At 51.2% G+C, this 27,611-nt stretch overlaps 8 protein-coding genes across 8 annotated transcripts; 3 read left to right on the forward strand and 5 right to left on the reverse strand.

The window, feature by feature from the left end:
* Nucleotides 1-1,980: 1,980 nt before the first annotated feature.
* Nucleotides 1,981-4,307, reverse strand: COL26b_010893 (uncharacterized protein; the record flags this gene model as incomplete). Its single annotated transcript, XM_053183578.1, has 4 exons — nt 1,981-2,448; nt 2,710-3,225; nt 3,282-3,945; nt 4,204-4,307. The coding sequence occupies 4 exons, from the start codon at nt 4,305-4,307 to the stop codon at nt 1,981-1,983; spliced, it is 1,752 nt and encodes a 583-aa protein (XP_053032443.1).
* Nucleotides 4,308-5,049: 742 nt separating this feature from the next.
* COL26b_010894 (uncharacterized protein) lies at nt 5,050-6,762 on the forward strand (the record flags this gene model as incomplete). The annotated part of the gene is made up of 5 exons (XM_053183579.1): nt 5,050-5,571; nt 5,681-5,965; nt 6,018-6,414; nt 6,472-6,603; nt 6,656-6,762. 5 exons carry the CDS (start codon nt 5,050-5,052, stop codon nt 6,760-6,762), a joined length of 1,443 nt encoding a protein of 480 aa, XP_053032444.1.
* Nucleotides 6,763-7,153: 391 nt separating this feature from the next.
* On the reverse strand, nt 7,154-8,963 carry COL26b_010895 (uncharacterized protein; the record flags this gene model as incomplete). Its single annotated transcript, XM_053183580.1, has 2 exons — nt 7,154-8,367; nt 8,423-8,963. 2 exons carry the CDS (start codon nt 8,961-8,963, stop codon nt 7,154-7,156), a joined length of 1,755 nt encoding a protein of 584 aa, XP_053032445.1.
* Nucleotides 8,964-13,156: 4,193 nt separating this feature from the next.
* On the reverse strand, nt 13,157-13,599 carry COL26b_010896 (uncharacterized protein; the record flags this gene model as incomplete). The annotated part of the gene is made up of 2 exons (XM_053183581.1): nt 13,157-13,416; nt 13,464-13,599. The coding sequence occupies 2 exons, from the start codon at nt 13,597-13,599 to the stop codon at nt 13,157-13,159; spliced, it is 396 nt and encodes a 131-aa protein (XP_053032446.1).
* Nucleotides 13,600-13,797: 198 nt separating this feature from the next.
* Nucleotides 13,798-14,351, reverse strand: COL26b_010897 (uncharacterized protein; the record flags this gene model as incomplete). Its single annotated transcript, XM_053183582.1, has 4 exons — nt 13,798-13,885; nt 13,936-14,129; nt 14,195-14,265; nt 14,318-14,351. The coding sequence occupies 4 exons, from the start codon at nt 14,349-14,351 to the stop codon at nt 13,798-13,800; spliced, it is 387 nt and encodes a 128-aa protein (XP_053032447.1).
* Nucleotides 14,352-21,413: 7,062 nt separating this feature from the next.
* On the forward strand, nt 21,414-22,747 carry COL26b_010898 (uncharacterized protein; the record flags this gene model as incomplete). Its single annotated transcript, XM_053183583.1, has 2 exons — nt 21,414-22,075; nt 22,141-22,747. The coding sequence occupies 2 exons, from the start codon at nt 21,414-21,416 to the stop codon at nt 22,745-22,747; spliced, it is 1,269 nt and encodes a 422-aa protein (XP_053032448.1).
* A 162-nt stretch (nt 22,748-22,909) lies between these two features.
* Nucleotides 22,910-23,859, reverse strand: COL26b_010899 (uncharacterized protein; the record flags this gene model as incomplete). Its single annotated transcript, XM_053183584.1, has 2 exons — nt 22,910-23,690; nt 23,834-23,859. 2 exons carry the CDS (start codon nt 23,857-23,859, stop codon nt 22,910-22,912), a joined length of 807 nt encoding a protein of 268 aa, XP_053032449.1.
* A 1,170-nt stretch (nt 23,860-25,029) lies between these two features.
* Nucleotides 25,030-27,483, forward strand: COL26b_010900 (uncharacterized protein; the record flags this gene model as incomplete). Its single annotated transcript, XM_053183585.1, has 4 exons — nt 25,030-25,381; nt 25,473-25,561; nt 25,624-25,823; nt 25,896-27,483. 4 exons carry the CDS (start codon nt 25,030-25,032, stop codon nt 27,481-27,483), a joined length of 2,229 nt encoding a protein of 742 aa, XP_053032450.1.
* Nucleotides 27,484-27,611: the final 128 nt, after the last annotated feature.

Genomic DNA, 27,611 nt, shown 5'->3' on the forward strand with positions numbered 1-27,611 from the left:
AACTTTGTCTTCTTGGGTATAGATTGGCATTGTGGTTGTTGAGATTTTACGCGTCAAAGGTTTAAATGGTTTGGACATAAGTGTGTTTAGAAAAAACGTCCGGCTGACTGGTCCGGCCGGCTGACTGATGAACCACGTTATGTGTAATGCATATTTATTCCGCCAGTGTCTGCGACCGGTAACCATTTCGAAAACAAAGCCTTGGTTGGGGAATTGAGGATGGATGAGACTTGCCCATGGTGTTATGATCTCTACAAGTCAACATGCGAAAAATCATTTTAGAGTCGTGTCAACTGAACGGACCGCCTATTCATGGGTCACCTACATCGAAAGGCTTAAAAGCCGGATTACAAGACCTTTAGTCTTATATTCGGGAGGATAAGGATAAAACGGTTAATCATAGAGCCAGCAAAACCGACAGGAAGGACGACAACGATGATGATACTTAGGCACAGAGGGGTAATTAACAGGGTAAAATGCTACAGTAGGTATTTGTCTACCATCTGGTTAAGAGATTTTCTACCGTATGGGAACGTTCACACCATGCTTGAAAATAGGATCCCTTTGAGGTCGGTCGCTATTCGCAGCTTTCTGATGGCGTATTACGTCTGGCAATCTTGAGGTGTTTGGACCAGCCGCCAGGGCTGGTGCATTGAAATGATTCGACCAAATTTACACAAGGGTAACTGAGAATAACGAAATAATGAATTTGAAACTCATTGTCTGAGGTTACCTACCTTACCTATGGTGATATTTGTTAACGGCTGAAACGTTAAATCATAAACCTGTGTTCCTGACGTAATTCAACTGACTTTGGGTCTCCATTGTGTTACCAATCAGATCACGAGCGCAATACATAGCCCTCGACTGCTTTTATGTAGATGAGCTGTGAAAAAATGAATGGCTGATCTCCCCGATTTCTTGGAAGATAAACAAAACTGTTTTGGCGATGAAACTTGGTGTAACATTTTGATGATCTGTCTCGGGGCCTCTGATAGGCCAAAATAGATGGATCTCCGCGCTATGAAGCTCGATACGAGTCCATCGCCGTTGTGCCCCTGCAAGCCAAGACACCTACTCCCAAAAAGGCTGGTGAATTGCTACACCGACCAAGTCGACGAATGAAGTTCGGGATCTTCAAGCGGAGAACGCCATAGTCACCTGCCATCATGAGTTGATATATCATACTCCTGCAGAACTTCCCCAGCCAGAGTATCCCCTCTCGTCTGACTTCACACACAAGAACGACAATATGAAAGCTTCCATCCACATTCTCGCAATAATTTCAGCGTAAGGTCTCGCGTACAAAATCTCTAATGGTACGCAGCTGACAACGATAGGGCGGTGCCGATCGTGGCTCAAGCCTCGTCCGACGTCATATCTGACACCACCGTCCTACGTACTATCACTTCGTCGCCTGTATCACCACAGACCGGATGCCCGACTGCGACAGAGACACTTGAGATATGCTCGACGTGCATGGTTCTTCAATGCATCACGATTTCCACCCTAACTCACGGCTGCGGATGCCCGACGCCTGTACCCACTGAGTATGTCAGTTTTCCTTGCAAGGGAACGTGTGGCCGAATCGGGTGCAGCACCAGCTACACCTTCATCTCCGGCGAAGTGGCATGCGATGGCACTCAGAGTGGAAGCACAACGCCAGGCACCACCACATCGACAATCGGACTGGGTACTGTAACGACGACAGCAGAAGCAACTGGTGAAACGAGACAGTCGACGGGAAGTGGAGGCCAAGCAAGTGGTTCGGCTGTTTCGCCAACTGCCGCTCCAAACGCGGCTGGAAGGCTGGCAGTGCCGTTTAAGTTTTGGTGATATCTCTGCTGCATGCAACATGGCTGTAACATGGCTGTTTGAGTTGCAGCCAAGATGAAGACCGATGGAAGAGCAACTATGTAGTTATCGAGGATGAGGAACAGTACTTCGTACCGATCTTGCCAAATGGCATGCAATCATCAATTAAGCTGCAGTCCAGTCCGGCGTCCAAGTCTCTGGACTTATATCTGGCCAATACAGCCCTTGCGCACCATCGTTATAGATAGATGCGTCGATGAATTGTAGATCCAAGATGGGCTGTGCCAGCAGCTCCTGTAAAGAAGGTTCCGCAAGCGCCATGCCGGCGGTGGTATTCTGGGCTGTGAAGGGCTGTGCAATGTTCATCGCATCGCCAAAAGTCGCCGTTGCATCGCCAAGGAGCGTAGAAGCGTCCCCTGCCACCGAGTATCCGCCACGGCGAGCATGAGCCGCAGCCATCATTGCTTTCATAGCATCAATGTGTTGACAGAATTCTCCGGCAGCAAAGTTACCGTTGTCTCTCAGCTGGAAGAGGAATTGCGCCGCTTCTTCGAACTGTTCTCGATCGTTTTGACTTTCTTTGCCGTTGAGAAGACTTGATATGGCGAGAATGGTGGAGGCCGAGAAGAGGTACTGGGTATAAAAGTAGTCGAATGTTGCAAAAGATCCGTCGATCCAGCATTCGGTCAGCAGACGACACGAGTGCCTGGCACAGCGTATGCATGCTTCTGCAAGTGTCATTGCTGTCCCAGGGATCTGTGGCTCTGGAGTTGATGGTGTTCCCCACGACGCCACGTGGGTGCGAAGGACGTGGAGTAGAATGGGACGGGTAACGCTTACGGCGCACTTGGTTGTTAGCAGGATAATTTCACTTTGGAACATGTTCGGACTTACTTGATTGAAGTTCAAATGAAGCGAGATTGGTTTCTGCATTCTCTCTGATGTGACCTTGTGGTCGATGTGAAGCTGAGGTGGCAATTCCTCAACCCAACCACGGAGGTCGTTCAACGCTTCCTGTACCCGGTGGGATAGCGACATCTGCTGGTTCCGCCTGCGATAGATCAATGGCACAATTTTAGCAAGAACCCGCGCGAGCTTGACACTGGCGACGAAGTATGATGCATCCGCAAAATCATCCGCGATACTTTCGTCAACCGTAGGGTTAGATGGAAGATCAACCTCGATATCGACATCCTGGACGCAGACGGGGTGACCCAGCTTCGATGCCCACATTCGGTCGAATATGTATGCTGTCCAGAACACCCGGTTTCTATGTTCCCGGGCGGCGACGTCTCGCAGCTGGGACTCGGGGACGTTGAGGTGCAAACCCATGACGACGGCAAGTCTCGTTGCTGAGCCAGCGAAGGTGTAGGCAGTATGTCGACGATTGAGTGCCAACGAGTAGAATGACTGTATTGGTCAGTCTCAGTTGAACATGGCATTATGGTGCATGCTGCCACACTTACAAGCAAGAGTCTAAGCTCAACTACGTCAATCCGGGGCCTCTCACTGACGATACGAAGCACTCTTGTGGCTCTTGCAAAGTAGCCCATCCCGGGGAAGTCTCGCTCGGATGTCGCTGAGCGTGTTGAATACATGGCGCCGATAGCGAATAATGCCCAGAGCTTACTCTTCAAAAGAGTGTCACTTTCTGATGGATTCTGAAGTGTCTGCTCTAGTCCGTCCAAGATGAGACTCTTGCGGATGATGTGATAGCATCGACTCACATATCTCAAGGCAACGCCAACCAGGAAGCGAGCCCTTGCAGGACTAGGCCACGGGCAGTCGACGTCAGACAACGCCAATAGTCGTTCATCAGTTGCATAGTTAACTCTGGGTATGTGGCTATGATCTCCAGTTGCTATTGCTTGTCGAAATCGAGTAGCAAATGCTGCATCTGATGCCTCGCCAATGAGAATGGGGGTGTGTGGGATGTTCATATCAAAGAACCATGGACGTTGGTCAAGTGACGGGGCTGGGACAGCAATGCCATTGTCCACGATGTCTTTTGCTGGCACGGCGGGGATATCAGGGAGGATGGCAGTGGCTTGAGCATGAGTGTCGGCATGTCGAGGCCCGGCATTTTGGCTCTTGAGGCGCTGGTTCTCGGCTATGAGATCATCGATATATCTGAGTGAGGAGTGTTAGGGGACACAATTGGGTAGATGTAAATACAAATGCAAACTCAGTGCAACATACCGTTGGCTCACTTTGATCATACGATTGCGTCTGGGATAGGTGCATTCCGCGCCCTTACTTGCCTGGCGGCAGTTATCGCATGGGTGCCCACCTGAGCATCTCACTTTACGTGAATGACATCTAGAACACCTACAACCCGACGTCAATTACTGCAATGATCATTGACAATAAACAAATCCCGAGACTCACGCTATGGGCTTCGTCCTGGACTTCGGGTTCGAACTCTTGGAAGCCGATGCAGATACTGACAAGACCCTGTCCTCCGCACTGGACATGTCCCCTTCCGAGGCCATGGTGTTGGTCGATAAGTTTACCGAATCGGGAATGTGTCCTCGTGGGCTCCGATGTATTTCGGGAAGATGGCCAAACGCCGAGGCGGCCAGTAGATATTTCAGCGACTCAAGCCTGCGTCAGAGGGCCTGGTGAACGTGGCCGCTACATTGACAAAATCGCTGGAAATAGCTTGTCAGCACTACGTCTGATCGCTGTCTTTGTCGTCTAGTTCAGACCAGTTGAAGGAAGAAAGGTCAGCAGGCCCGAGGTTATCGGCAAAAATTGAATCTTACGCCGGGGGAAAGATTAGTCAGTGCTCCACGGTTCTCGGCATGATTTGAGTTTTCGCCGAGTCTTTCCTGTCTGCATTATCCCCACAATATCCCCGGCTGTCTCACTGTGTCAAGTCGGCTTCATGATGAATTGCCGACTTAGAAACATGAACAAAAGACTTGCGGCCCAAAGAAATCCACCGCTATCAGTGCAAGTTTTCCGGCCCCCGAACCGGCCTCGCTTGTGACCTACCTAAAACTCGCAATGCAAGGCCCACTTATCGACACCTTTGAGTCACAGGATACGACGAAAAAATGGTGAATTTTTTTCGGTGCCGGCTGGGGCCTCCGAATGGCGGAGTGGTTTCGCTGGGTATATACCCGGCTGGCTCCCCGAGCCATATGTGACCGCTCTGATGTTTCGACTGTAAGATCGCTGGATATCCCTTTCTTTTTGGCTGTTGATTCATTCGATGCTACGCTCGTTACCATGGCTACTCAGACTGCCGAGAAGCCGGACAAGATGGCTACCGTCACGATGCCGCAATTAAGTTCCGATCCGCTTTCCGGCCCCATCCCGGCCGCGTCCGAGCCTGCCCGGCCCGCTGCCGTTGATGATGTGGTCATGGAAATGCCCACTTGGCGCAAGTGGGTTACATTGTTCGTCGTCTGCTGGATGGCCCTGCCGGTTACTTTCTCCGGCAGCTCGATCTTGACAGCGACGAAAGAGGTCGCTGCGGATTTTGGTGTTTCAACGCATGCAATCAGCACGGCTAACGCCGGCGTTTTCATCGCCATGGCCCTGTCGGCTTTGATCTGGCTACCAACCAGCAACATCCTGGGCCGAAGGACCGCGTACCTGCTGGCAAACTCTCTGTTAAGTCTGTGCTCGATAGGATCTGCGCTGTCCAACAACTTGGCTTGTTTTACGGCCATTTGGGTCATTGGAGGAACCACGGGTCCGTTTTTCCTCGTTGCGGGACAGACTATCTTGGCGGACATCTTTGAGCCGGTGAGTAAGCACAACGAGCACAATAAACAGGATCTAACATCAGCGTAGACAACCCGAGGTACCGCAGTAGGGTTCTTCCTTGGAAGCTGCGTTGCTGCAAACACAATAGGTAGGTCACAACGTCGAATTCAAGAGACAAACGCTGACTTTTGCAGCACCTTTGACTGGCGGCGTCATTGTTGCATTCGCCAGTTGGAGGATCATCTATGGCGTTCAAGCTGGAATGACTTTCATTGGCCTGATCCTGGCGTATTTCTTCGTCCCCAGAGCAAGTGAGCTCACGCACCTGAAAGTCCCCGAGAAGGCCCCTGTTCATTCTGTCAGAGAGGTGATGCATGCATTCAACCCCATGGGTGTTTTGAGGGCTTTCAAATACCCCAACATTCTGGCAGCAGTAAGCCTTCTATCCTAAATCATACTTGTCCGCGCGCTAATTTTCGATAAAGAATGTCACCTGCGGCTTGCTGGGCTTCAACCAGTATGGTCTTCTTAGTTCCGTCCGACGCGTCATCAACCCTCGTTTCGGCCTGACCTCACCCTTGATCAGTGGCCTATTCTACCTGGCACCAGGCGCCGGTTTCTTGTTGGGCAGTACTCTTGGAGGAAGACTCTCGGATCACACCGTAAAGAGGTACATCCGCAAGCGCAACGGACTTCGTCTGCCCCAGGACAGGTTGAGGGCCAGTCTGCCAGCAATCTTTGTCATCTTGCCTGTGGGTACGTTGTTGTATGGCTGGAGTGTACAAAAGGAGGTTGGCGGCATGCCACTACCTATTATCAGTTCCTTCGTGCAGGGTCTCGGACTCATGTGGTCATTTAGTGGTCTCAACACGTATTCAGCCGGTAAGTCTATGGCTCGACTACGTCACTTAGTCGTGAAATTGCTAAGCAATATTGCAGAGGCTCTTCCGGAGCATCGCACGGCTGTGATCAGCGGCAAGTATATCATTCAATACAGTTTTGGAGCTGGTGCTGTTGGTGGTCTGGTCCCCATGATTGATGCCATCGGGGTTGGATGGGCTTTTACTATCAGTGAGTGTTGCATCTCATTTTAATTAGAACTTTCGCTAAACAAACGTCGCAGCTGGACTCGGGGCTCTTTTAGGAGGCGTCCTAGTGTTGATGATTGCACTATTTGCGTCAAAGGCACAAAACTGGGTGGATAAGGTTGGAAGTGAAGATGATGAGTAATGTTTGGGAAAAGAATGGTTCATGATTAGCAGTCATCACGAGGAAGATGCATATTCTAGCAAGGCGTCAAGGGATTCAAACGGTGTTCAAAATTGCACTTACAGGCACGCATTCAAGCATATCCAATAGACATGTTGGTGGTGATGGTGGTATTGTTTAATCGCCGGCACGCCCTTGTATCAGGGAAAGGGCGTCAGTGTCTAGCTAATTACATATTGCGTTGGATGAGAGACAGATAATTATGAGATTTCCAAAGTGTGTGGCTAAAGCAAGCATGAAGACGGATCGCGATGAGACAATGTCTGCCGAAGGGTTTGTCAAATCAACGTTGATCTCCTAGGCTTCGTCGCAAACTCCCCTGCGACTAGTCTACGTTAGACCCGAGCTCTTTTCATTGGGTCTTCATCGAGACAGCATACTTGCTCTTCGACCGAATCCAGGGACCGTAGTAATACAGCACATATGGGATTGGCGCAAGTACCGCCGCGATGCACGCCAGAATCGTCAGCGTGTAATGCGTGCCCATCTTGTCGTAGAACGGAATCCCCACGACTGTCATACCGCCGGCGACGATGTATCTAATCAAGGCCACAAACGTAAGTGCCGAGGCCGAGTAAATCTCGTATGAGTCGATGATGTACATGTAAACGCACATGAAGATGCCCGTTACGCCGTACCCAAACATTACAACTGCAAGAATGGCCGACCAAATGCTGATGCTGGCGAAGTTGGTCCAGCCCAGCCAGAACAGGGATACGGGGACGGAAATGGCAGCTCCGAACATTGCGTACCACAGTCGGATTTCCGGCTCAAATGATCCGTCCTCGGTCTGCTTCACTCTGTTCACCGTCATGCGGTACACAAGTGGGACAAACGCAAAGTTGATCTGCGTGCCGACAAACATGGCGATGAAGATGATGTTGGCTAGGCCTTGGTCAAGTCCGTATGTCTTTTCGAAGATATCCGGCCATCCAACCAGGAAAGTGAAGAGAACGATATAGACGACGGTAATGTACAGCGTCATGGCGATAATGATCGGCTCAGTAAGCATGAGGAATGGCCTTGTCATGCTTGTCTTCAGTCGGGTGAACAGTGTTGCATCAACAATCTCGTGTTCGGACCGAAAGCGGTTATCCCCAGTGATGCGACGGTAGTGTGCCGCTTTCCACTGCAGCAATAACGGGCCGTATGTCTCTGGCATACACAGCCCGACGAGCACCAGTACGAGGCCGGAGCAGATCATCATCGTCCACTCGGTCCAGCGCCAGCTCACCAGAGGCGATGGTCCAATATAAGCGCCCATCACGGCACCTATCATAGGGCCTCCGAAACAGGTGATCGCGTAAAGTGGGAAACTCCACGTCTTCTCAACGCGATTGTACATGTCCGCGATTGAACCGCCGGAACATACTAGCGGCGTGGACGCGGAGCAACCTGCGAGAAATCGGAACGCAATTTGAGCGCCAAAGTTGGGAGCCAAACCGGATGCCATGATCCACAACATGAAGACACCCATTGAGACGATGTAAACGGCATTGCGGCCAAAGGTCTCTGAGAAAGGACCCGCAATGAGCGAGCCTACACCCATGCCAACCAGGTAAAGACCTAAAGATAGATTGTTAGCAAAATTCTAGCCGAGATACACCGACTGGTTTCCTACCTGTCGCCATAGATTCGGCGACTTCGCTGACACCCAAGTCTTTCGCAGCTTGCGGGAGCACGGTCGCATCGATGCCGGAAGCGGCGCCGACGAAAAGCGCAATCACGGAGATCTGGAGCGTCACGCCGACGCGTCTCGCCAAGGACCAGTTGTGAGGGTCGAGGGGGTCACCCGGTCCCGCCCATCCGACAACAAAGACCCGGCCGCCATGACCCTCGTGGGCGGTGCGGTCTCGGACGTGGATGCCGGTAAGAACCCGACCGAGAGCAGTTCCTTCGGAATACTGGGTCCGCGTCGTACCCACGCGTTCGATGTCTTCGTCATTGCTGGACTCGGCGCTGCTGTCGCTGGTCGGCTCTAGGACTTGGCCTGGCCTCTCTTCTGGGTGCGCTGGATGAGCCTTTTCTTCGTCGAAAATTTGACCTGTTTTGGAAGGTTGATGACTTGCCGGTTGTGAAGAAGACGCTGCTGCGCCCATGTCTCTGTCGATCTGAGCCTGGGCGGCGACCCCTGCCCGCCTATATTGGAGAAGCGACTGCATCGTCTTGGCTGCTCTCCGCTGTGACTGGGGAATATTTGGCCACCCGCTGAAATGAATGTTGTTTGGGGAGAGTTGGCTTTATCTGGTCAGAGTGATGTTCCTAGATCAATGCAACGTGAAACTTGTTGACCTATGACCGTTTCTTAAAAAGATGATGACAGCTCTGGGGTTGAGTCATGATTGTGATGCAAATCTGCGCAACAGATTAGTGACCTCATCCATGGACCCTCACTGGAGCCCCTACCATTATTAATCTGCTCGGGTTCCCATGAACGGCAAGTTTTTATCGCCCTCTTGGGCTGATTGACATTCATTTCCGCGTTATTTCCACGGCTATCAAGGAAAAGTAGCGTCACGATGCCTCTAGTACGTTGAGATAAGGGGAGCTCGGGCTTAGTCGGCACTAAATCTCGCGTGCCGAAGTACCTAACTTTTTTTTTTCGGTTCTTTTGCTGTTTGAACCTCAGAGTTCGCAGGCGCAAGATCGGGATCAAATGCTTGTCTGTAGCAAAGTCTCCGCCCGCTACGGGCCGCTGCCGAGCACCAAACATCGGAATCTGAGACCGGCTGCTGCCGACATGCCGACTTGCTGTGAACTTCAAGTTCCACTTCACCATTGCCTCGCATGTGGCTCAAATTTAATCCTGCCTTGACAATCGAGTCCTTTCAGGTGAAGACAGAAGTGACGCTACACGAGTACTATCTCCTCCGGCTCGCTTTTGAAGAGATCCATCCCCCCTTTATGTGCAAAGAGGACAAAAGCTCCAACTCGCGCGTAGTTTCCGAGCTCCTCCATGGGATGAATAACAAGACCCCAGCCAGTCCGCCTGTGCATTGGATCCGCGCAGTACTTGCACGTGTCGATGCTCTCATAGCTGCTGGCAAACGAGCTGTCGCCTAACTCCGCGTCACTCGGTACCCAGTCGTCGTAGTCCTCTTCATCCCAGTCCGCAAGCCACTTCATTTTGCCCCATTGCGACGTTGGCGAGCAACAGCTGGATATCAAAAATAGTTGCATGCTCTCTGGTCTCTGCACTGAAGTCTCGCTGACGCCCCAGTCCAGCATGCAGGTTCCGATCCCGCCTGAGAACTTCCCGTAGGACGGACGACAGTCACCGCTGGGCCCCAAAGCTTCTCTTCCGACATCCGAAGGAAAAGCGCACATTTTACCCCTCAGTCGAAGAAAGGCCCCGCTAACAGATCCGAAGGTGTTGCTACCTTGGAGGTCTATGCGGTAGTCTATCAGGGCAAACTCGGGGCGGACGTGGCTCGGCTGCGTGACAACTTCGAAGAACGTCTTTTCTTTTTCGTCAGCGGCAGATGTTGCCTCTTGAGCAGCGACAGACATTGAAAATTGCCTGTCAGGCAGATTCTCGTAGCGTGCTGTTCTCGATGCCCAGCTCCATGAAGGAGCGATGTACGGATCTGCGTGCTGCAAGCTGTGTACTAATGAGGCTAGGTCGCCGGCTAACGGCCGTGAGATCTCCCAAACCAGCTGGTGGTGGAGATCATTTTTCCACAGACCTGCGAGATATGTGTCTCCTGTGATCGTCGCGAATCCCTGAGCAAGACCGGAAAGCCCTGGAAAAATATCCTCTCGATATGTCCAGATCCTACTCTGGGCTTCATTCACTGAGGTCCATTGCCAGTATGCTTCTTGCACGCTCTCCGCTGAGTGATTTGTGTCGGCAACACACTTTCCGAGAGCCTTATTCATCACAGATCTCAATGGACCATGCATTGCGTCTGTGGCAATGTGCCCGTTCTCGGAGATTGTCTTAGTTTCACAGACAAAATGGCACATAGAAGGCCCAAATACGATCATGCGCGGTGAAAGAACCAGCTCCTGAAAGGTCCAGCCCCTATGATCCCACGAAGAGCGTTGGAGATCCACGTAAAGTGATGGGCCGGGACGAGGGGTCCCCATCGCATGCTCGTCGAGATCCGTGGAAGATAGAATGAGTCTGTAGGAGCCCCTGATGTGCTTGCGGCGCGATGACTCGAAATCGACGTCAAGACCTCTGGACCGTGCTCCGAGATAGCCTTCGAGACAAGATTGCGAAGAAACAGGGCAGATGGCCACAGAGCAAGAATAGTACACGTGGCCCATCATCTGACTCTCATGGTCCCAATCTTCCTTGTCTCCTTGGATGATACAAATAGCGTCAACCCAAAGGTAACGAATACCGAGCGCCCAGCAAACCTTGACTGTGTCCCGCACGACAGGACTCAAGGAGCCAAGCGGCATTCCTTGACAGTGGGCTGCAATGGTACTTTTCGTAGTTTTTACCTGCTTTAGAGCGTCTCTCTTTGGTCCCCAACAATAGCTCAGTGCTGCATACTCCAGATCATCGATCGTTTGCACCTTGAAAGCGTCTTTAGTGAGGACGAGTCGTGGGACATCCATCTCGCTCTGGCCGACGTCAATCAGCCTAGTTGGTAAGAATTGCGATGCTGGTTTGATGTGGTCGCATTTGTCATCGCAGCTCCGAAGCTCTGACTTGAGCCATTCCACAGTGTCCGGGTCCAAAGGCTCTGGGGCGCACTTCGCGTCCACCCTCAGCCACTGAAGCAGGTCATCTTTCGCAGAGTCATTAGAAGCGGATTGTATCGGATGAAGCTGAGTAACTTACTGTCGCTGGTGTCAATGTCAAAATTCAGAACTGCAAGCTGGGTCGAGCGTGTCCCTCCCTCGACCTTGTATGCCTCGCACCTCCAGTAAGCCAAACCAGGATCTGTGACAGAGACGTCATTTGCATCTCCTCGCCCGCCCCATAGATATCCCCCGTTAACAAGGATTTCACCCTTGTACCCCATGTTCCGTTGGAGGAGCCCTTCTCGGATGAAGCCACACATACGGCACCCAGCTCTAATAGACTCAGCCATTCTGGGCAAGTCGGGCAGTGTATCTTTCCAACTGCGAACAGGTTTCATGATGATTATCTTGCCTCCTTCTCGAGAATGTCGCAATGTTGGCTCATTGTTCCAGTTCATGCCTTCGGAAAAGCCATCGGCGCTATCGTCGAAGACGATAACCGAACACCCTTCGCAAAAGCTCACATTGCTCGGGCGATCGAATTCTTGAGATTGTTTAACGTCCATGTCTTGTTGATGCGTGTTAAAAGAGTGGTGATCAGAATTTGGTTCAATACACCGCAAGTGAATGGAAACATGGACGGACGTTCGTTAGGAATGATCCCTGCGCATAAGCACTTAAAGTTAGGGCACTTTGATCCAGGTTTATGGGGAGTCGTGTTGGAGCAAATCAGGGAGAACGGTCCTTTTGTATCCGGGGAGGAACGCCCGTGGTCCCATCTGCAGGCTAAGGGACGGAGGGTCCGCTTTAACTAGCGAAACAGCCATGGATGGATAACATGGAGTGTATTGAACGCAGTACAGTGTCAGATACTTTTGTTTTGATGTTGATGTTTGCGTTGAGAAAGATGCTGTCAAAACCACGCTCCCTTTCCGTAGGCTGAGATCGAATCTCTACTCACTAGGTAACATCATTGTAGATAATCTCTGGTATTGCAGTAACGGATGCCAAGCTATGCGATACCTCGCCATTATTTAACCCGCTTGCTGCAGGCCAACTTTCTGCTAGCGCGATACTACAGTCGAGCGCCAACTGACACGTTAGCGAGATAACCGATTAATTTGCGATTTTCACAATGAGGGACACGGCAAACCGGGGCCTGAGCCCGCTCATAGCTCTACGAAAAGAAGATCGAAAGTAATCGTCTCCGCCACCAGCTTTTATTTGGTGTCTAGTACTAACTGTGGTGCTGTATGCCGAGTGCTTATCAACACACCAGAAGCCCGAAGCTAGTCGCTTTCTTTCGCTCACCATGCCTCTCCCCAAAATGAGCACCATACACCGTGCCGAAGATGAGGATAGTAGGACCAGACGGTGCGCATTCTTCTGGGGCATGTATTCAGCCGCCTGACGTAGACGACAGTTAGCCTCCAATCCGGCTATTCAAGCAAAGTGAGTTTCCACACTAAAATATTCAGCACAAGGCGTTCATGTGAGATGTAAAAACATAATAGAGCAGGAAAAGGGAGCATGAGTCACTATTTCTCATTTGCACGCTTTTCATATCTCGTTACGTCACCTGGTCATGGCGTAATTTACGTTGAACCACGCAACAATTTTTTTTGTCCTAGAAGTCCTGCATACTGGTCTTACATGTCTAGTCCTTCCATATGTCCGTCAAGAAGTCTTCCACGGTGGTGAGTTTGAGGTGGGGAAGAAGTTGATTCCAATCGTCAGAGACCAGCCAGGCCCCATCGCACGCACCACGGATGATTTCAGCGATAAAAGAGTGAGTGAACGACTCCCAATCTTGGTCGATCTTGAGATGAGACGGTTGCTCCAACTGAACATCCCAAGCGACTCCCAGCTTACCAGCCTCCAGTGTGGACTGGGGGATGGTGATAATCTCAAATTTGCCTGCTGAATATAAGTATTTGGACGGTTTCAGCTACGAATTAACTTACCTCGGATGGATTCCGCAACTCTGATGATTTCGGAGCAAGCAAATGAGGATCCGGAAATTCCCCCAACCTCGGGCCAAGCACTTTCGTACGCTAAGGCAGCATCAACAACTCTGCCAAGATCCTGGATGGTCGTCATTGTGAGGCGATAATCGCCCTTTTCTGGTACGAGCGCTCGGCGGTTCTCAACGTCGAACATGGAGTTATAAAGCGCATGACGAACAGTCGACGGACGAGGAAAGCTTAGGTCATTCATGAAAAGGCCTGGCTGGAACAGGCAAAATTCAAGAATCTAACAATGTCAGTCATGGAAATTACAGATTTGCTATACTGTGGCTCATACGTTCTTTTCGCGGTTGATTTCTTTCAGGTACTTATAGACTATGTCTTTGTCTTCGAAGGAAAACGAGCCAGAGTAGCTCCGACTTATTGAAACATGAGCTGTAGCTCCTGAACACAGACTGTTTTGACTTACCTTGCCCATTCGTTTGGAGCGAAGCGCTTGACGTTGGCTTCGACGCAAATGTCGATGATGCGCTTCTGCATCTCAATGCCTCCAATGAAACAGAGTACGGTATGCACCCCTATAAGTTTGCTTCGAAGATCATCTCTATCTCCATAGTCTACTTGGACAAATTTGACGCCTTTAACGGCATGCCTGGGCGTATTCTGTGGTAAGATATAGTGAGAAATGAGCCAGGCGGGCTGAAGCATCAGGCGAAGGTTCAACGTACTGAGCGGGTCAAAACTTCGACCTCGTGTTTTCCGGACTGACCGAGAATGTGAACTATTTCGGCAGAAACATCTGCAAAATTTAGATTAGCAACTTTTGACAGATTGGTATGAAGAGAACATACTTCCGGTACCACCCGCAATCGCGACACGAACCATGATGAAGAAGAACCCAGGGTATAGGGAAGAGTTTGATTGGAGAGGTTACGGACATGATTTCACCACACCATGCCTGGCTTCCGAGTTTTTATCTTACAACATAGTGTGTCGCCCCTGTGGTAGAATCTGTGGCGGAGCAGAGTTTGTGAGTCGCAAACTGGTTTCCACTTTCTATAATACACAAGCAAACTCCGCAACTGGAGGTAGCCCGACTAAAACCTCCGCCCGGCCAAGAAACAATCTCCGCGCAACTCAATAGATGTGTGATGATGCGGCTTCATGCATTGCATGATTTCTCTCGGGCGTCAAAGAGGCCCGGGGGCCCGAAGCTCTGGTTGGCAACTGGATCGTGTTGTTCAGAGTCCACCAGTATCACGGCGCCAAGAGGCCGTCTAAAAACCGGCTGAAGGCGCCTGAATATGTGAAGACTTCTGCCAGTTCGATTGTCCTCCAAGAGAACACCATGATGATGTAAAGTCGGAAAGACAAAGTCAGCTCGAAGTGAATCAGAAGCAGCGCAGGTCCCTCATTTTCAATAAGACCTGGACCATGCGAACTGAATGATCCATCCCAGTGTTTATGAGGGTACGGAGAGATGGTCATCTCTTCGTATTTGACCTAGACTTGATGGACTCAGATATCATACAAACAGCTCTCAGTAGCGCTCATGCATTGTGCATGCATGTTCTACTTACGTGAGTGCGTCGTCAGCTGTCTTGCAGGGCTTGCTGCAAGTCAGAACACTTGTATGACAACCCGTTGATCGTTTCTCACTTGAACAGACTTTCCTCAATATTTCAACCTAGATCTGACGGCGAATCTTAGCGAAGATGATTGACATCAAGGTCCGATTGATGTCAAGTTTGGCGATAATGACCATATGGATTGTGTTGTAGCATCATTATCACTGACCAATCTGATTAAGAACCAATTATGACCAATACGAAGCCATCTCAAAATTTACTCCCCGATGCCACTATTTGTGCAGGTATCTGCAAAGGCTTTCTGCACTAGTACTGCTTGGGCTTAACTGCATAAGGCATGCGCGATCCCTCAGTTCAATTCCTTCGTAGCCAATACTCTCACTGCCAAGTCTTACATCGGACATGGATTGTAGCGCCAGCCTGATTGTCACTTGCGTGTCTGGACGCGTGACTCCCAACACAGGTGGAACGCCAATACAGGTGGAAGAATTATATATCCGAATGAACCCGGGACCATAGGTATCCGGCGGGGGCTGACCTATTTCCTCATGCACTCTCCATCTAGTTCTCCCATCAGGCTCTGTCACCTTCAGCTTGTTTTTACTGGCAACAGCACTACACATGCGACCATCATTCTATACACCTTAGTCTCATAGCCAATCTGAGACACGCGAAACATCGGAACAGGTAATCTCAGCTGGGAGCCGTGCTCGAGGCTGCAGGCGAGCGCTTGTATTGCAATATGGAGAACGCCAACTCCAAGAAGAACGTGTCCTCAGCCCTCACAGCGGCGGCGAGGCTAAAGCCAGAGATCAGACTAGCACAAGCTATCTCTAGTTCAGCTTGTCACTCAGCAGTGACAAAGATAAGCATGTTCGGTTCAAGAACCTTCAAACTCGAAAACCTCCGTCGGCGTCTGAGATCGTCCAGCTCACAGAAGAAATCAATCAGGACGGCGCTCGCCGCCACAGGTCTTGGCGGCCACATGCCACACGGCTTCTGCCTATGTTGGAGCGGATACAGCAGTTTGCGCCCATAGGCGATGTCCTCATTGGAGGTGCTCAGAATATGCTAGCATCAGGGGTCTGGGCTGCTGTTAGACTGGCCTTGGATGTGGGTTCACGCTGTCTCCTAGATGTTTCCCGGGATGGACATTTCCGGCAGCAGAGTTGGGACAATTACTGACCGTTTACTAAGGTATCGGTTGCCGCGTTGTCTTATTTCGACGCTGTCTCGGCCCTACTGATGCGACTTGGGCGATCCATGTCGCTAAATCAAGACTTTGCGATGCTGTTTCCACAGTGTCAACAGACACAAGTCTATATGTGCGAATATATCATCACCATTGTACACATCTGCAAGTTGGTTGTTGCAAATACACGAAAGTCCTTTGTCTCCCAGGTGGCATCCTCCTTCGGCTCGACGTTTGAGTCCACATTCAAGCCACTAGAGAAAGAACTCTTGGACTGGGGTCAACTCATCAAGAAGCGTACCGCTGTGATGGTTGCTAAGTCAAATCTGACCGAGCAGTCGGCCAGTCTACACCGATTCAATCGTCTCCAAGTCGCTCTCTCTCGAGACAGTGCCCGGCGGCAGAGAGAAGCCCAGAGGTTGCACTTATTGACATCCATTTGTTCTGATCAGCCAGAATTTGACGATATTTGGCGAAGAGAGCGGAAACGAGGCACGTCGACTTGGATTTTAAAAGTCACTCCCTATCAATCGTGGTTGCAATGTCCCGTCTCAGCGACTATGTGGCTGCAAGGCAATCTGGGCTCCGGGAAGACATTTACAATGGCCTCTATCATAGGGCATCTGTCTCTGGGGGATGCACAATCCATGGAAAGCAGTAACTAATTATTGCCAGCATATCAGAGTGGATATTTCACGTGTTCAATTGCTAATTGAGGATTTCGGCAGTTCCACCAACGAATTCCCAGCTGAGAACGGTATCCTATTTCTTCTGCAAGAACGCGAATCACAAGACACTCGTCGCCGCTAATATACTTGGAAGCCTGGCCTTTCAAGTCATCAGATACAACGCTATTGCGCCCCTCTCGGAACATTTTCTGGATAACGAGGACATTAGTCGCTCTATTGGTCCTGATTTCATTGCCAGACTCCTCGTACAGATAACTCCCAGAAATTGGAAAGGGATATTCGTACTGGATGGTCTCGATGAAGCTCCAGTGGAAGAGATAGAAGAGCTGTTTTCACATCTGAAGGTTCTCATGGAAGACACGTTCTCTTGTGTTGCTCATCCCGGCCAACGTCAACATGCAAAGTTGTTGCGGCATCCTTTACCACAATCAATTGGACACTTTCTAACGGGGGTGTGGATAGATCTGAAGACATGCGAAGCTTCATTTCGGCAGATATAGAGAGATGGAAGTTGATAAGACCACTCTCGCCTAAGCTGGAGAACCTCGCGATCGAACAGCTGTTAGTGGGGTCACAAGGAATGTTCCTTTGGCTCTCTCTCCAGCTTGAAGCAATATGCCCAAAGTATACACAAGAGTTGCGGTCCGACGAAGAAATACTAGGCATTCTGAATAATCTACCTCGGAATTTACCCGAAGCCTTCGACCAAGCTCTGCTGCGAACCACCGATTGTAAATATGGCTCCCGGATTTTCCAACTGGTCGCCGCAGCGGATCCAGCCATGTCTATCGACGAACTTCGCGTAGCTGTCAACGTGGAGCCTGGCATCGTGGCATGGAACTCATCGACCCTTGTTGGGTCCGGGCTACGCCTAGCTGCATTTTATGGGGGAAGCCTTCTAGATATCGATGAGGAAGATCTATGCGTGAGATTCATACACCACAGTGCCTTACTACACCTTCTGCGTCCGCCCGCGATAGCGTCTGCCGCTCCGTTTCACTTCGACTTCCAGGACGCGGAGGTGACGTTTGGCGCTGTATGTGTCACCTACCTCAACTATACCGTCTTCGAAAATCGACTTTCTACAGCCCAGAAGGTTTCGTTCTCGAATGTTCCTGGGGTAATATCAGACTCTGTGCTAGGGTCGAAGAAGATCTCTAAGAGGGTCTTTACCATTTTGTACAGGGAACATCGCATCAGCAAGTCAGGAATCGACTTAGAGAAGCTTACCTCAAACCTACAAAGCCATAGGTTTCAGGTCAACGAAGATATACGCATATTTCTCGCCTACGCAAATAATAACTGGATATCTGCTACCAAGGTATTCTCCGAGGGTATAGATCAAGGCGTATACGATCTGTGGGCTCTGCTAGTTAGCGGAAATATTCCCTCGGTGGCACGTTCTCTCCCGTGGATAGCCGAATCAGCAAAGTCAGCGACAGATTGGGCAATACGGAATAATCACGGTTTGCTATTCAGACACCTTCTTCGGACGCAGAACAAAGTTGAATTGGCAGAAGTTGTGAATACCGCCTTGCAGCTGGCACGAGATCAAAGACAACGGACAAATGATCTTGGAGAGAACGATCCAATCATCTTCTGCCTATCTGGCTCTAGCCTAGGGCTTCTACTACCGCGCTATCTTCTTCGATCAGAGAGGCAACTTCTCCTGGACGACATTGATCTGCTGGTTGAGAGGGGATGCCTGCCATTTCGTCCGGGCTCGCGGTATGAATGTGCACAAGACCCAACTCTCCCACACAGTACTCTCGGTCACGTCTCTCAATCAGCTATCTTGCAACTCATCAGACGACATGATGGCGAAACGGCGGAAAGATTGAGGACGTGCCGTTGCGTTGAAGCGATCATGTTGCTAGCCCACCATCTCCCGGGAGTTGACGCCATCTTGGAAAATGGGAGAACCCTTCTGCATACTTTAATTGATCATCGTTACGAAGAACAAGCTATCGAACTACTGAGGCAGAGAGGAGCGGGCGTCGACGGATCACCGAGTTTGCGGTTACCGACGCCTCTGAAACTCAGTCTCCAAACCGATTTGAGAACGTTGGCTAGATAGCTCATCCAGAAGGGTGCAGACATTTTCGCAGATCCAGATGGCGAACTACCCCCGTTTCTTGTATTCATCGAGAAACACGACGTTGAGATGTTCCGACTCATGCACCAAAAGGGTGTAGGTCGAACTACATGGAGGTATGGCTCTAGACAAGAGACCGTGTTCCAATTTGCATCTTTCACAAGGTTATGCGATAGAACGTCTTCTCAGGTTTGGTGCTAACGCCGATGTTCTTCATGCGGAAGGTGTCACAGCGGTTATGGTTGCAGCACTTTACGGCGATTTTGAAGGACTTGGTCATCTTATGAAGCGCGGTGCTGCCTTGGATTGTCGCATTCCTCGACATGGGCCTCTTTCCACCAAGGCTGTCAAGGTATTCAGTGCTCGGCTACACAGCATGCAACGCAATATACACATCAAAGCAGAGATAATGAACGCAATTGGGCACATCATGGGGGGACAATCGGCACTATCGATTGCCCTTGTCCGATTACAAAGCTTGACTCCAGGAATGGAATCTTGGAAAAGGAGGCATCTGTCAGGTGCCAGTCTCGCCTCGAAATATGAAGACTGTGACCTAGCAGTGGAGTGGAGAAACATCTTGCGGGTAACGGCCCTCTTGATCCGACTAGAAGAGACCAGAGAAGACTTGCACTCGTTTAGAGTTCATTCTACAGCATATCAGCACCTGGCATTTTGGCAACCGATCATAGACTTATTGAAAGGCTATTCTGTGAGTCAGAATGCCTATTTGACCTACGATCCTCGGGATGAGGAACGCCAGTATCATTCTGAAACCATGGGCCTGGATGATGCCATGCGTCGGGCTGCCCGGGGTATATAGGGGAAGGGAAGATGGACAAGTGAATGGTACAGCTTACTGTATACTTCTCGGACACAGAAATTTGTTATTCTTTACTAGAGATAACTTTCCCTTCGTCACAACCTTATGTACCTGGGAAATTGGCTATAAATATAAGGTATGTTCACAGTAATCCACCAAAAGAGGCTGTTTAGAGGCATACTAGAGCAAAATATTTATGTTTGATCAATTTGAATGAGGCATATAATGCAATGGCATTCGTGTAGTACTAAGCGCATTAACTACGTCAGTAACGTTGACGGATGGGAACTGGCATTTTATCATGCGTTCTTGCGACTAGGATGTCAGACCATTGGAATGAAAGCTATGGGGGTGGTAACCTCAGGTGGAATATAAATGAGGGTGGTCACCATGCAGGACGAGGAAATCTGGGGACTGCCCACATCTTGGGTCGAAATTGACGGGTTGAAATAAATAAATAAATAAGAATTGATAAGATCGCGTTGAGTGATGGAGTTGGATAGACTACGAAGTCATTCTTCCGAGCATGAGTAAGGCCAGGCGTGGCGGCGAATTCTACTAGTGATGAGTAATGTAAAGATTGGCGATGTTGAGTATTTTTCTCGCATCGCACAGTTATGATCCGCCAATTATGTCGCTGGAAAGCCCGAGTGAATTGCACAATTTAGAGTCATCGGTAACTAAGTAACTTTTCTCTTTTCCCAATTTATTCAACTTTCAGTTTGCTATTGCCACAAATCGTTGAATCGTTAACCGCAAAGTGCATCGCATCGGCCAAAAATTGGTGCCTTGGTCGGCCGGAAAACTCGATCAGTCCGTCTACTGGGAAGCCCCTAGGTAGGCGGCTTGAAGCAGGGATGGAATATGTTCTTCTTCTGAATACCTCCTGGAACGGATGACTACAACGACCATATTTCGGCGACATTATGTATGTCATCCATGAGGCTGGCCCTACACACCCGCTCCTATGTAGCCGCAACATGACCACCAAGGCTCGGGCAGGGAACAGGCATGTCACGGCGAGACTTAACGAATATGAGCACGTCTTCTTTCTTTAATCCTCACCGCAAAAAAACAATAGATATTTTGATTTGGATGTTTGCTGAAAATAAACAGTCGACTGGTGCATTAGTACGTGATAATACGTCATATTTACTTATCGACTTCTATCTGTTTATGGAACTTTTGGTATCGCAATAAGCGAGTCCAGATTGATCTGCTTACCTGTAACTACTTAATGCAGGCTGACTCTCCTCTGACCACCGATCTATTTGACTTCAAGCATTAACACCTCATTATTCTTGGTGAAGTCTTTGCAATCATTACGTTTTTTTCGATCCGCAAGCTTCTTTCGCGATGGCGCAGACGACAAGATCGGATGTGGGTTCATTTGTGTCCATAGGGATGAAGGATCGAAAGTAATCACATTCCCTTCTGAGTTACGGACATCCATTCACAGATCTAATGTCGACCGCAATGATTTTAGACCCAGCGCTCCACGCTTAATCTGGAAACTTGAAGCCAGCCAGCGCCTTTCGCTCACCACGCCGTACCCAATCATGAGCACCATACACCGCACCGCAGACGATGACGGCAAGGGCAGACGTTGTATCTTCCACTGGCCCATGTACACCAACGCGTTTGCCGAGAACGGGTGCATTCTCGTGCGCCACAAGGATAACGGCACCTTCGAAAGGGTACTCGTGGACAACAAGTCGCGTCTCGTAGCATTATCAGAGCAAACTATCGACAGCTTGGTCGTATCCGGACAACATCAAGGTAACCTATTTGAACTCGGGCCCGGAGAGCAGACGAGCCCGACCAGACTGGATCTCCCTGAGCGATACTATCGCGTACTGAAGGCAGGTGAGACGTACTCGCTGGTCTTTCCAGGAGCTGAGATCGGTATGTGGGCCTGGGGCAGCATCCAAGACAATGTAGGACTTGAGATGAAGGCTGGGACGCTGCTTCCATCAGGACTCAGGTCGCGACCGCGTGCCAAAAAGGGGCAAGGACAGCCCCAGCTGATCATGCCCGGGGGAGCACTCCTCACCTTCATGGCAGTGGCAGAGGAGGTAGCCTGGCCTGAACGTGCGGCCAGAGAAGCACAGGTGGGATTCGTGGCGGCGAACACGGAGGAGCAGAGGTGGCGAATGATGCAGCAGGCAGCAGCTCGCCGCAAGGCGGAATCGACTGTGCCGCTGGCCCCCTCTGATCGAATGTGAGTATCCAGGATTATTTATGCATGGTCTTTTTACACGAGCCAGGCGTCTAATGTTGCAGCAGTCCCGGGGCGCCAATGTTCTCGGCGTCACTTCGGTGTCCGCCCACGCTGCGAGGCCGTGGATACTTCGACGTCGAAATCGTGATCAAGTACGAAGGCGTTGAGCGGAGTGGCGACCGGCCTGTGACATTCCATTGGTTATCTCTGGTGTCTGAGCAACAGCCTGGAGGATTTCAAATTTATCGCCGTCGGCGAGGTGATGCTCCAGGCGGTAGCAGTGCTGAGAGCGGTACCTGGGAATCCTGCGAGCTCGAAGAGACCAGCGCTGGTTTCATGATCGTCGACGAGCCTGACGTTTCCGTTCGTGTTGGGCAGCACAAGCACTTCACGAGCTTACGGCCGGGGGAGACCTGGACAACGACCCAGACCCTCTCTGGAGATGACACGGAGTTGCCTCGGGATATGGCCCCAGGTGACGTCTTTCGCTGCACTTTTGACGAGGCTGCAGTTGATTGGTGGGATTGGGGAATCATGGAGGATCATGCAGAGACGGTGATTAAGCTGCCTTGTTATGAAGCTGGAAATGTCACCGAGCCATCTGATAATGGAGGTCGGCCGAAGCTGGTAGTTTCTAGCGCGAAGCCAGTCGAGTTCGCGATAATCGAGTAGTTACAGGTAGTCAGATCTTGGAATTTTAGCGCATTGCCTGTGGAAATCCTTGCCAACAGATTCTCAATCTGCCTAGAAATGCGATTAGAGTAAAATATGTTCATTCGTGTTCGCGCCCTGCAATTTGGCCTAAATTGAGATATTTAGGAAGCCCCCGCGACTTCAGATCAAAGGCTCTCTTTCGCCGTTTGCGCCTTGAACACCTGCATTCCATCCATTGTGCTGCATGGCAATGTACAAAAGATCCGCCTGAGCGATCACGAAGATAATGTAGTCGATGAGCACAAACCCGACCATCTGAATCCAGGCGAGGAACGCCCTCCCGAAAATCGGAAAGGGCCAGACCAAGCGACCAGGCCACCCAACTCCCACGATGAAGAAAACAACCGCCTGCGCCGCGAGGCCCACAATGCTCAGCGAACCGAGTCCTGAGTCTTCAGGGCGCGCACGAATTGTACGTGCTTCCGCATATAGAGCAGCCATGCCAAAGATCGTGATGATCGGGTTCAGAAAGTAGGTGTGGAAACCGAGGAACAGAGCGTCAAACCACCTGCGGCCTTCCCTAGATGATGGGCTGGCTGTGACAATGATGAGGGGGACGAGAGAGATGAGTAGGTAGGTCGTGTAGATGGCAGAGACTTTGGCGGGCACGCCGTGAGGTTCATCGCTTGGATAAAACACGATGCATGAAACGAGACTGTGGTGTCCAAGTTCTTTGTTAGCAACCTGATGGTTGTGCAGCGTCGAGGGATATGCGTACATCAGCGCCCATAGAGCCCAAACGATGGCAAACTGGGCGAGGTTCAACCAGTCGCCGAGGGATGCGGGCTGATGCACGAACACATTGCTGTCTTCGGCGCCCGTCAAAAGGGTAAGGTCGATCGTGAGTAGCTCAGTCGCGACTAAGAGGTTGAAGAGTACGTAGTAGAGGCTGACTCCTGAGCTGTCACGACGCGACCACAACCGTTGGAGCTGAGGCAGGAACGATGCGAAGGTTAGCAGCAGGAATACACTAAAATGCGAAGTTCGCCGAGTCAGAGTCGCCAACTTGTGCCCAGGAACCTGGGGTTTGGAGAAGTAACGCACATTCTGAGCCAGTTCGGGACTGCCATATTGAGTATAGATGGGCTGGATATGTCTTGGTTCGGAAGGTAAAGCAGCGGAAAAGGACCGGACGTGTGCGATTATGGGGTGTTCAAGTTCGTGTTATCAAGAGATTGCTGCTGAGAGCGAGTGGAGGTTTATGTTGAACTGCCGCTGCGCCGTTTGCTCCCTCCGCTCCCCTCATCTCCCCCTTTGTTTCAATGTCAGCCTTACCCGGCACCTGCGTTGGCCGCCCCGCGCCTCCCGTCCGCATGTACAGCCCGAATCCTTCGGCGAGGCGGGATGGCTATGCGCGGCATTTTCTCAGGAACGAAACCCGGCTCTGACCAATACATCCCGCGTTTAGATGGAGCTTGTTCTGCCGATCGTCGTGTGATGCATATTCTAGTGCTGACTGGCTGAATAGAATGGCTGGAAGAAGTGGCCTTGGCTCCCGGCCCGCCCTCGGCCAATACAACCCCACGATTACTCCCCCACAGTAAGCGCCCGGAGGTTGTGAACATTTGCGGTATTGTCTCGCCAAAACATATCATGATGTTTTGCTCAACGTGAGGATTGACAGGGTTGAGAAGAGAGTTACGAGTGCCCGAATACAACTCTCAGGCCAGGCAACCCATGTTGGCCTTGTCTTGGCCAAGAGCCTTGGATCCCGTCACGCCCCCAAAATTTAATTATTCTCACATGGTTATGCAAGTTAAATTGCAAATTGCTAAGTTACTTCCCACTTGATTCCATACTTCCTGATCTTGTTAGGATCTGCGGCAACTCCCTCAGCCCACTCCTGTGTCGAGATGCCGGCTTCTGGAGGTGCCATGTGTAGCAAGTTGAGAGTTGAGTTGAGGAATGCTGCGTATTATCCTAATTATAGCATGGCTAGCTACAGTTGGGGTCTACGGCGTTTTGTCAGTTTACTGCGCCATCTGGATATCAGCTTCGCGAAGGCTCGTGAAGTGGATGTCAGTTAGGCAGACAGATAGAGGAAAGACGGGAACTGTACAAGAGTTTCTGAAGTATTGGTTGATCCAGTTGCGATCTAGAAGCGTATATAAGTCTCTCTTAATGCCCAGGTAATTCTCTTTCCAAGTCACAGATCCAAGGCAAGAGGCCAGCATCAACTGGTCGTCCTATCTCTCGTTCAGTTTCCCACAATCGTTCAGTGCCTGAAGAATCTCTCCAGCATGCATCTCTTGTCACTCCTTCCCGCAATCTTTGTGCTCGTCGCCTCCCATGTTGCCGTTGACGCATCACCAGTCGATGCCGGCATCAAGGGCAGCGGCTCGCATCAGCTTCTTGCACGAGCGGACCCTCCCGTCATGGTGCCCGTTAACTTTGCCACGGGCCAAGGTGAGTGTAGTGATGAGAGAAAGACTATCATCCGCACCGAGATGTCGTGGGCGTATGCGATGGCCATCGAAGCGTACAGCGACCCGCAATTCGGCGACTACTACAACCACTTCTTCTCCCAGAGTCTTCGAGACCAGGACGACTTTGGTGACAAGGTCAAGGAGCGCTATCGTCGCATGGCAGACAGTGAGTAGACTATCCACATCTGATGAGAGTCAGCCGATGTTAGCTTGTGGCGGTCTGTGCAGGTACTGACGTGGGCATGTTCACCTTCTAGTCCTCAGTGGTAGATCGCCAGAGTTTACCGTCACGGTAACCTGCGACGAAACCAAAGAAGGGTGCTGGAAGAAAGGCTGGTGGGCTTCCGTGGGTACTCCCTTACGACGAATAGTTTGGACTGATTTACTGATGCAAATGGGGATCGCCAGATGAACGATAACTTGCAGGTAATGAACGTTTGCGACGCGTTCTTCGAAGACAACGGCGGTTTCCTGAGCGATTCGACCTCAGCGACGCTGGACGCCTGCGATAACGATGTCATGGATCTTCGCTATGCGCAGCGGGCCAAGTCTGGCATCTTACTCCACGAGATGACCCATACATCTTACGGCGTGAACAAAGAATCAGGGTATGTAGCTCACCTCTCAAAACCACCTCTCACCATTCCCGTGGGACCTTACTGACGATACACTGTGATCAGCGCTCTCGACGTGGCTTACGGCTACAACGGCTGTACTGCACTCGCAAGGGGAACCTTCGACAGGTCCTGCGTCTCATACAAGGCAAAGCCCAAGAAATCAGGAACCCTGCCCACCCCTGACAAGATCATCTGCCAAACCACCAACTCAGACGGCGTAATTGTCGAGGGTATATGCCCCGCGGACTACAGCGAGAACAATGCCGACACGTACTCGTTCGTCGCCGCCGGCATCTTCTTCAGCAAGCGCTGCAACAAGGTGATCCCCTACCCCGCCACCACGGGCCCGCCAGCCAGCGGAGGCGGCACGAAGAGACAAGTGATCACCTCGTGCCCCATGGCCGACTACGTCGTCTGGGACGGTGACGACGAGAGCGCGAGAACACGTGTGGCCGGCTACGCGCACTTTGGCGACTCGTACGCCAGCGGCATGGGCACGGGGACGACGTCGGGCGACGCGTGCCGTGTCGGATCTAACAACTACGGCGATCTCATCTACAAGTGGCTCAACGACGATTCTATCGCGTGGGAGGGCCCCAAGTCTTGCTCCGGCGACACCACGGTCGAGTTGATGCAGAAGCTCGATGCGTGGAGTACGGCCGCGGACACCAACGTCGTCACGCTCACTATCGGCGGTAACGACCTCGGCTTCTCGGACCTGGTATGGTACTGCATCATCACCCCGAACACGGCTAGACTGGGATCGACGAACCGAAAGAACTGCGAGGAGGCCCAGGAGAAGGCCTTCGCCATGATCCAGGATGAGGGCGGCGACGGCTTCAAGGCAAAGCTCAAGGCCGCTTATACAAAGGTCCTGCAGAAGGGCCACGACGCTGAGACCGACATCATGCTATACGTCGCCGGCTACCCGGTCTTCTTCAACACATTGACAGAGGACTGCAAGGACTCCTCGTTCCACTACTGGTGGGGCGGATACAAGCCTTCCTCCGACTGGCCCCTCAACCGCATCGTGTACCTCACCAAGAAGCTGCGCAGCGAAATGTTCGAACTCGTCTACCGGACGAACACCGCCATCAGCGAGGCGGTCGACGAGGCCAACGAGGAGTGGGGTGAGACCGCGGTGCGCTTCATCAACATCGCAAACTCGTTCGACCCGAGGGACGGGACCGACCACAGCTGGTGCTCCAGCGACGACGTCCACGAGCCGGACGAGAACCGGGAGGACACATGGTTCTTTCTCAGCGGCTGGAAGGACTTCGATGCAGAATCCGCTGCGACGGTCCGGTCCCGAGCTCAGGACGAGGCCGAGGCGAAGGCACTCATCCAGGCGGGCAACGCCACTCTGCCGGATGCCAACGAGTGCGAAGGCGTGACGGGATCGTCTGGAGGCGACCCATGGAAGTTGTGGCAGTGCCGCATGGCCGAAGCCGTCGCCGAGGACCCTAGCGGCCCGGCGGCCGCGAGGTTCAATGCTACGAACCGTGCTCTGGGCGGTGGCAACATGACCATCCAGGACATCGACTGGTGGGTTCCCACGCGCCAGATCAAAACGTTCCACCCGAGGACGCGCGGAATGATTGCGTACCGGGATGCCATTATCCACGAGATGCAGCTCTACGGGCAGATCTGAGGACGCGGGAAGCACGTTTCTTTCTTTTCTGGACTCTCCTGGACCTTTCCCCTTTTTGCATCTCCCTGACTGTCTTTTTTGGTACCTGTTTCTCTTCTGAACATTCTGGGAAAAGCATATTCTGTAAA

The sequence above is a fragment of the Colletotrichum chrysophilum genome, assembly GCF_026319265.1.
Source record: "Colletotrichum chrysophilum strain AFK26 chromosome Unknown scaffold_124, whole genome shotgun sequence".
Lineage (NCBI taxonomy): Eukaryota > Fungi > Ascomycota > Sordariomycetes > Glomerellales > Glomerellaceae > Colletotrichum > Colletotrichum chrysophilum.